The sequence below is a fragment of the Scophthalmus maximus genome, chromosome 3, assembly GCF_022379125.1.
Source record: "Scophthalmus maximus strain ysfricsl-2021 chromosome 3, ASM2237912v1, whole genome shotgun sequence".
In the NCBI taxonomy this organism is placed as follows: Eukaryota; Metazoa; Chordata; class Actinopteri; order Pleuronectiformes; family Scophthalmidae; genus Scophthalmus; species Scophthalmus maximus.
In genome coordinates this window covers 16205645-16215000 of record NC_061517.1, presented here as the reverse complement: position 1 = coordinate 16215000, position 9356 = coordinate 16205645, and the positions used below count along the sequence as shown (strand labels likewise).

Below are 9356 nucleotides of genomic sequence, written 5' to 3'. Positions count from 1 at the left end.
CATTCGATCATACTTAAACAAAGAAATTTTGATTATTTTATCTTCAACACTACTTCTTAAATATCAACCTATACAAATATCATATAAGATAACATGTTAACACTGGCTCGCTGGCTCTCTCTTTTATTAGAATTTACTTCAGTTTCAACAGGTGAGCAATCCCACTTTTTCAATCTCACGCAAAGTTTGTTCATGTTTGAATGTGTTTGCTGTCTATCATTATTAACCAAATTTGTTTTGATTATTTTATCTTTAACACTCCTTTTTAAAGATGTCCCTCCAGTTGGGACGCCTCCTTCACGTAAGTCTCCCCAGTTACTTAAAGCACCAATCCAGTTAAATCTCAGTGTTACACAAAGTAAAATAAGGAATGTATGTTGTTTGTACGTGTTTGTCCGTGCAGCCTTGAGAACAGAACATGTCGCTGTCGCCATTTTTGGAGGACTGGCCGCTTTGATGATCCTGACTTTGTGCTACATGATCTGTAAATCAAACCCTTTTTAAATGTACATTTCGTGGTCAGAGGACCTTGGTACCAAAACTACAGATGATAGATGGGAACATATTCTCAGGTCTTTTGCTGTGTGCACGTTGCGGTTTATGTTAGTGATAGATTTATTATGAAATGTGTGAAGCATTACCAAAATTATCATAAATGCTCCTGTTAAGAATTCAGCTGGCTAAATGTCTTGTTGTCTTGCAGTGGCGACATGATTCTACTCCTAGACACTGAAACTCAGAACAACCTTTCATTAGAAAAGTCTAGATTATATATTAAACATTTTTGACACTTCTGGCTGGTGCTGAAAATAGCTAACATGTGCTTTCCAATGTCTTCTTACTCCCCAGATAAATGCTGTGGAGCCAACATTGCTACATCATTTGGTTTCAAACGTTTACCTCAATCTCCCGTGGTTCCTGTCCCCGTCCTGGTGGTGTACCCTGCGGAGAATTCAGCCTTCCAGCAGGCCGTGGTGGCCCTGTCAGAGTTCCTGCAGTGGCACGGTGGCTGCCGAGTGGCCGTCGACATCTGGCAACAGGGGAAAATAGCAGAGCTGGGGCCAATGCGCTGGCTGGCAGAGCAGGTCAAATCTTCAGACCAAGTGCTCATCGTCTGCCCACAGGTAGAGCTTGTGCGCTGCGGATTATTTTTTTATATCGTAAACTAGTCACCTGGACTTGCATGGTTAAATCAACGACCAAACTAAGGACTTAATTGTGTAATCTTTGACATTTAGTGATCAACTCTACAGACATAATCCATGCTCTAGCAATGTCTCCTCTCTTCTCAGGCCTCTTCAGAGCCAAGCCTATCTCCACCCGACCGCAGTTTCCCAGAAGCCTCCATCCCTGCTGCAGCTCATGACCTTTACCCCCTGATCCTCAACATGGTTGCCAGCCACGCAAAGAGCACCAGTGACCTGGCTAAGTTCTGGGTGGTGCAGCTGGGCGAGCAACAGGACAAAAGGCATAGTAGCGTGTCGCTGGAACTGAGGGCCTGCAAGTCTTTTTGTTTAATGAAGGATTTGAACAAACTGTGTTGGAGTGTTCATACTCACAGACAGGACAACAAGAAGATCGCAGATCTGAGCTTTAGCTCAGAGATTTCCTACAGTGAGAAGAGCACAGTCAAGTTAAGAGAAGCTGTAGAAAAGCTTTTCCAAAGAAGTGCAACCAGTAAGAAATGTGGTCACCTCTGTTTGAGCATCAGTAATGAGCATGTGTAGATTTACGTGTGATAAGCAAAGAGGATGGGTAAATAGCTGAATAGGGAACTCTTTTATTATTCTTACTGTTTTGTAAAATGCAAAAATATGTTTTATTTTTTGCAAAGGATATACTTAAATGATTTTAGTTACCAAAACCCCTGCTTAGACACCACAGGGTCGATACATGTCTCTGTAGCACTGCATACTGTAGTCGATCTGTAATCTATTTTGCTCTGACAGTCGTTCATTATGTAGATATTGTAAACAGCTTCAAGGCAGGTGAACACAATGAAAGAAATGAGCAACAAAGACAATGTATAATTCTTTTTTGGGTTGAAGATTGAAGAAATAATGTCTTTGTTTGTTGTATTCAGTTCTATTACAATCCTTGCTTCAGCTGCAAGGGTCGTCTGGCCAGGTTGCTCCACCCAATACACCTTCTTTAGTTACCAGTTGAGGAGCATCCTGACCTGACCTGCACTCAGAAGGTTGTCTCTGTCGTGGAATTTTGTCTATCCTCCCCTGAGAAACTGTTAAGACGAGTCTTCTCAGGCACCAAGCAAAGTCAACATGTCTGTGGCAAGCCACAACAATCATTGAGCAGCTGAAGTCTCTCTCGAGGTGTCATAGTCGCAGGGAGATGACATTACCTAAACTAAATACACTACAGAGACCGGGAACAGGCAGATTGTCTTGGGGTGCCATACATGGACCACCTTGTTGATCTGTGTAAACGAACTAGAGATCTCCTTGATATATAGGGTATATTGAGCTCTTATAATTAATACTCCTGCTTAAGACAGCCACGGTTTCTGTCTCCCTCAATCAGCATCCACTCCATCAATAATTCATTTTCAGTCTCTACATGTTTCTTCTGTGCTGCTGGGTTCATACACACACACACACACACACACACACACACACACACACACAGACTGTATAGTATGTATAATACTTTTTGTCTTATGTACATTAAGTTTTATTAATTATATATAAGACAAAGCCTTATAATAATACTGTTAGAATAAGAATAATACTATAAGCATCATAATAGTTCAGAAATGTGACACAATAACACAAATTACATACATGAAAACTTCATCGATTCATCGTCTACCGCTTTGTTTAAGGGTCGGATAAAACTTATTGCTGAAGTTTTAATTTGTTTTGACTTTGATTTGACTGTTACAAATGCAACTTTGATCTTTTTTAATTGTTGGATACTTTGGTAAACATACTATAAAAATTAATCCAATTCCTCTGATTATATTGTATGTATTATTAATAATACACATAAAATGACATGTTGATATGGGGAAAAAGATCACACTCCCTATGTTTGACATGGTTTGATTATGAATTAAATAAAACAATCACTCATCATCTGACTATCATCTAAAATTATTTTTACCATAAACTTTTTGTGAGTCATAAATCAATATATTAGTCCATTCACACTTTTTAATATTTTAGTTTATCGTAATCTGCCTTGACCAGCGCCATCACGTATTCATGTATTTCAATTCAATTAAAAAATTCCAATTCAATTCAACTTAATGATAAACAATTGGTCAGCTGCTGGATGTGATGTGTCACCATGTCTTATTGTGTTGGGGGGAAAAAGTACAATAAAAACTAATAAAAACTTTGTTTTCATGGTGCAACAAATCTGACGACTATGACAGAGTTTTAGGGCCACATTGAGGAAGAATAATAAAAGTGTGACTTCGAGATTAAAGTCGTAATATTACGAGAATAAAGTCAAAATGTTATGAGATTAAAGTCGTAATATTATGAGAGTAAAGTCGTAGTTTAATAAGCTTTAACGTGGATTAAAATGACATTGTCGTTCCAAATGCCAGTGTGGCACCACACCACTATTTTTTATTATTGAACAAAGATCATATACAGAATATTTGTCATTAAGATCTTAATATTAACCCTTACAAAACATCCGAGGCACAAAAGGATACATTAAACAAGAGTGTCAAAAAATAAAATAAAATAAATAATATGCAAAATAAATAGATGATAAAATAATATAATAATAACATAAATAATACCAGAGAAATCTGTTGCCCGTGCTCACGTCTGTTCCCTGTGTTGCTGTTAATTTGCATGATGAATAAAATGTAGTTTTTTTTCTAGTAAAATCAAGACTTTATTGTCGAAGTCTGACTTTAATTTGTTTCCCTCAATGTGGCCCTAAAACTCCCGTCGTTGAAAAAACTCTAGACCAATAGAAATCGCTGTGTCGTACCATGTGACCAAACACGGAAGTAGCGAGTCTGCCATGCAAACAACCGTCTCATGTCGGTGGAAGATCCTCGCTAGTCGTTGACTTCTGGGCCGGTGTACAGGCGCTGACTTGATGAACTCGGGCTCTGTGGACGCCTGATATACACAAAAGGTGACCATGACTCAGGCTGAGAAGGAGCAGGACAGCGGGAAGGAGAAGGAGAAGGAGCGAGAGAAGGAGAAAGAGAAAGAGAAGGAGCAGCAGCGCGGGGTGAAGAGACCCATCGCTCCACCAGCCATCTCGGACCCGCTTCAGGAGGTGAGCTGTTGTCCGCTGCCCATATTTATATCATGGAGCCCGATCGACTTGTCTACATTGCTGTAACTCGACGCGTTTCCTTCTTCTGAAATTAAAAGGTGCTTAATATCCGCTACTGAGACCCAATGGTTTCTCGACAAGGAGCAAATAAAACTGTTTCTTGTTCTTTCTATCGTGTACTCAACTACATGTCAAAGGTTCCTGTTAAATCACGAAGAAAGCTCTGTGAGACTCGATCGAGGCAGAAGATATGTCGTTTTTAATATTTGTGATCCATTAACTTGTATGTGCTCATTGAGAAATCGATTAACGGCCTAATCACTTCCGGTTTGGATCAGTCGTATATATAGTCGTGCAAATTTAGCAAAACCATAATGATGAAAATCTTTTAAATCTCCTTCCTTGCTCAGTAGCTTTGACAAAGTCGTTTCCCCCAAAGTTTGACGCCCAATGTCATGTTAAAAAAAAAGGTTGAGGTCATACTCTATATACATACTGTTGTGTACACTTTGTCTTGGGCTATTTGTCACGTTTTTAGATTAATCTTAATGCTACAGCATGCAGCAAAATGTGGCATCCCTGACCTCAGCAGCATCCAACAACTTTGGGATGCACTGAAACGCAGACTGTCCGCCAGACGTCATCACCCGGTGTCAGTACTCAACATCACTTGATGCTTCTGTTTGGTTTGACATGGTTCGGCTTATTCTGACCACATATATATGTTTATGTTTTCCTTTCTTACATTTCTTACAGCAAATTCAGAGCAATTTTATAGTTGTCATCCACCCTGGCTCAAGGACACTCCGTATTGGCCGAGCAACAGACACACTTCCAGTGATGATCCCACATGTGATAGCACGCAGACACAAGCAAAGTGGACAGCCCAGATATGAAGATGCCTTGCTGCTGAGGGAAGGTCTCAATGTACGTATCTAACCCTGACCAGCTACATCCCCAGTTAAGAAAGTATCTTTATTCTGAGTCTGTCTTACTACACTGTTCCAATTCATTTCATTGTCATTTTTCATTGTCCCTCGTTGCATCTTCATGATGTCTGCCAGAAACCAGAGAGTAAAGAACAGAGGCAGAATGGACTTAAAATGGTCGACCAGGCCATCTGGTCCAAGAAGATGTCCAACGGAGTGCGGAGGACTCCTGTGTCTGCTGAACAGGTGTGTGCGTGTGTGTGTCATGAAAGAATTTATGCACATATTCACTGCAAAGTTATTCCATTCCATATTTATGTGAGAGAGAACCGAGGACACAGATCACAGAAATGTAAATCAGTTTGAATTTCATCTTTGGTATGAAAGCTGCTGCAGTGAATAATAATGGTTTAATTTGCTGTTTTTTTGTAGAAGTGTTTTTTTCAACGGAAAATCTGTTGCTGATGTAAGAACTAGAAATGTCTTGTTTTCATCTGCAGTACTTTATAGATAAATCTATTGCTTATTGTGTGTGTGTGTGTGTGTGTGTGTGTGTGTGTGTATGTATGTATGTAGGCCAGAGCGTATAATTGTCAGATCCGCCCAGCAGTACTCGACAGCGGCTCCAGGGTGAAGTGGACCAACACAACCCACCAGCCTCCTCATCTAGTAGGGGAGGAGGTCAGTGCATCTCTCTGAATGAGTTCATAGTTCCTTACATTGAAATAAATTAAGACATCTGAAACAATTTACCCGAAGTCTTTGTCTCATAGAAACATGTTTCTTCATCCTGCTGTTTCTCTCTCTCTCCACTTTTCCATCTTGCAGGCTCTTAATGTGAATCCATCCGACTCTTACAACATCCACTGGCCTATAGTCAGAGGTCAGCTCAATGTGCACCCCGGACCGGGAGGCTCACTGACCGCTGTCCTGTCTGACCTTGAGGCCATTTGGAGTCACGTCCTTCAAAAGCATCTTGAGATCCCCCTCAAAGATTTAAAGGTAGGGGAAGCTTCCTCACCTCCTTGTATCGCTTTGCCTCTTTCCTCTGCAACATGTTGATATTTTGTCAAAAATAATAAATGTTGGAAGAAAACAGATAATGAGAGGCTCACAATAACTGTCTTATTTATAAAAGTTCAATACAAAAAAGGACTAGATGAATACAGGCATAATCTTAAGCATTACCTAGAAGCACCTCTGTAGGAAGAGTTGTCACACAAAGTAACTTAACGAGCAAAGATGAATTAACAAGACTCAAAAATACAAGGGTCCTCAAAACTCAGACACAGTAAACCTCGGCTATGAGATCAAAGTTCACATTATAAGATAAACACAAACAATAATGCTCACTTTTTCCACTGGTTTCCAGTATTACAGATGCATCCTTCTGGTCCCTGATATCTACAATAGGCAGCATATCAAGGAAGTTGTCAACATGCTGCTGCTTAATATGGGCTTCTCAGGTATTGCACACGAGCATCCAATCTAATTTTTTCTCTCTCTCTTGCCATCAACTGACTTTCTCTCCTGTTGCGTGTGCGTGTGCGTGTGTGTGTGTGTGTGATCTATAGCGATCATTGTGCACCAGGAGTCGGTGAGTGCTACATTTGGCAGTGGGTTAAGCAGTGCTTGTGTCGTGGATGTAGGAGACCAGAAGACCAGCCTCTGCTGTGTAGAGGACGGAGTGTCCCACCGGAACTCCAGGTCGGCTGGAGAACAACTTTTTATTTTTAATCTTTTCATATTTATGCTGCAGTGAGAATGGGTCCCGTTAAAACATGGAATCCAAAACAGTGACATACATTACATGACGATAGTAATTGTTTGATTAAAAAATAATTACAGATAGATAGATTTGTGTTGCTTTTAGTGTGGCAATTTTAATCTGTGTTACACTGACTTCCATCTGTCGGTTTCACTTTGCAGGTTGTGTTTGGCATACGGTGGCTCAGATGTGACCCGTACTCTCTTCTGGCTCCTGCAGAGGGCAGGTTTCCCCTACAGAGACTGTCAGCTGGGCAGCAGACTGGACTGTCAGCTACTGCAACAGCTAAAAGAGACCTTCTGCCATCTAAACCAAGTGTGTTTTTCTGTGAGGGTAGTGGGTTCTGTGTCTCTTTGTTTAGGGGGGGGGTTCACGCCTTTGTAGTCAAACGACCACAGTTGTTCTCATAAATTGAAGAGAGAAATCTGCAGTTAAAAGGGTGTCTTTCTGCTGCTTATTCTTAACAGGACATATCAGGACTACAAGACCATGAATTCCAGACACGTTTCCCAGAATCCCCAGCTCTGCTCTACCAGGTTCGCCTAGGGGATGAGAAATTACAGGTACATACTTCAGACAGGAAGGAAACCTAAGCTGGTTTCAGATTGTTGCTGGTATGCTGTGTTCATGTTGTCTCCAGCTTTTGTACTGCAAGTGCTCTTCATATGTATGTGTATGCTTATTCTCAAACTAGGCACCCATGGGACTTTTCTACCCAACCACATTTGGCATCGTAGGACAAAAGATGTCTTCACTCCAGTACCGTTCCCAGGGTGACGCGGAGGACCCTCACGATGAACACTACCTGCTGGCTACACAGAGCAAACAGGACCAGGTAACACACACACACACAGAGATATTCACACATTTCATAATTTAAATTCAATCGGATTTCTTCAGATAAATGCTATCTTCCTCTTGTCCCTTTTTCTTATCTTTCCATCATTTTTTCCAACAGTCCTCCAAATCGGCTGGAGACCGTAAGGGTATCTCCAGACCAGGTGGGGCTTTGGATGGTGAGATGAGCAGTCAAGGAGGCATTGGAGATCTCTCTGACTTGCCTAGGGGCTGTGGGAGTGGTGGCGGTGGAGGAGGGATGCAGGGGGAGATGGAGCTTGGGCCTGCCCAGGGGGAGCTCCTGATGGGGGCAGGGGACATAGACGAGCCCCTGTCTGCCCACCTCTCCAGGAAGACTGCAATCATGAACCAGTTTGAGAGCAAAGCACTGGGCCTGGATAAAGCCATCCTGCATAGCATCGACTGCTGTGGTAAGGAAGGCAGGAGGGTGATGGGGAGAGAAAAACTAGGTGGTAAAGTTAAGAAAGCATGATGGACAAAGGACCAAAGGACCATTGGAAAATTGCAGTACTCAGAAATTAGTTCAGGAAAAAAGAAATAGCAATAAGCAAAATGAAAAATACATTCTTCTTTTTTTACAGCATCAGATGAAACCAAACGCAAGATGTACAGCTCCATCCTGGTAGTGGGAGGGGGGCTCATGTTTCCCGGTGCTCAGGAGTTCCTGCTACACCGCATTATCAACAAGATGCCACCCTCCTTCAGAAGGCTGGTGGACAACGTGGAAGTTATCACACGGCCAAAGGTAACCTGGAATTTGTCTTGGCAGTAGCATGGTTTCTATTGGCCCTACTTTTTCTATATTACCATGTTTAATAAAAGTTGTGAAAAGGTGTCCTCGAGAGATAATGACGCCATACATAGCTCCTCTGATGTTGATGTTGATGTTTTGTAGGACATGGACCCTCGTCTAATATCGTGGAAGGGGGGATCAGTGCTGGCGTGTCTGGACACCACCCAGGAGATGTGGATCCACCAGAGGGAGTGGCAGCGCTTTGGTGTCCGAATGCTCCGCGAGAGAGCTGCCTTCGTCTGGTGAAACCAAACACATTTTGCTTTGAATCTAACTCAGATGCTCCTTAAAGACAAGGTGACACACATGGTGAATCTTTCCTAAGGAGAGAGGTGTTTCTGGAGTTGATCATGGACATGCAAAAGTACGAATTTGTTCTAAAATCAAACGACCAGAAAAACCTGGCGGGTCGAAATGATACAACTCTCCATTACACGATCAAATAAGAAGCATTTTTACAGAAGCGGAAGTTAAAATCAATGTAAAATCTCTGCGGATAAAGGGAAAGTGTTGATATCATCAATTTGTCAGTTACAGCGCTGCTAACACCAAACAATAATTTTTGTTGTTGTTGTTAGCTGCTTCTTGCATTAAAAATTAAGAGGTTATGATTGTTGTGTGATGTTTGAACAGACTTTAATAGGAAAGGGAGTTTACCTGTTAGTATTCTGTAAATATTACTGCGATTTGCCCATGTGTTTGGGAATTTTTGAACTTTGTAAATAAATGTGTGGCACTTTGA

The 9356-nt window shown here is 41.4% G+C and overlaps 2 protein-coding genes across 6 annotated transcripts in view; both read left to right on the top strand.

The window, feature by feature from the left end:
* Nucleotides 1-3092, top strand: part of LOC118316313 — a 5294-nt gene extending 2202 nt beyond the window's left edge. For 4 of the 5 annotated variants that reach the window (XM_047331089.1, XM_047331090.1, XM_035644006.2 and 1 more), the window contains 4 exons: nt 131-301; nt 404-484; nt 850-1124; nt 1293-3092. In XM_047331089.1, coding sequence (XP_047187045.1) covers nt 131-301; nt 404-484; nt 850-1124; nt 1293-1727 — 962 coding nt within the window. In that variant the 3' untranslated portion in view covers nt 1728-3092. The remainder of the gene's footprint in view (nt 1-130; nt 302-403; nt 485-849; nt 1125-1292) is intronic. The other variant, XM_035644005.2, reaches the window with a different exon arrangement.
* Nucleotides 3093-3980: 888 nt separating this feature from the next.
* On the top strand, nt 3981-9356 carry actr8 (actin related protein 8). The gene is made up of 13 exons (XM_035644952.2): nt 3981-4266; nt 5023-5193; nt 5331-5441; nt 5772-5876; nt 6024-6197; nt 6568-6661; nt 6770-6902; nt 7125-7278; nt 7431-7526; nt 7658-7798; nt 7922-8231; nt 8403-8566; nt 8717-9356. Exons 1-13 carry the CDS (start codon nt 4126-4128, stop codon nt 8858-8860), a joined length of 1938 nt encoding a protein of 645 aa, XP_035500845.1. The 5' UTR covers nt 3981-4125; the 3' UTR covers nt 8861-9356.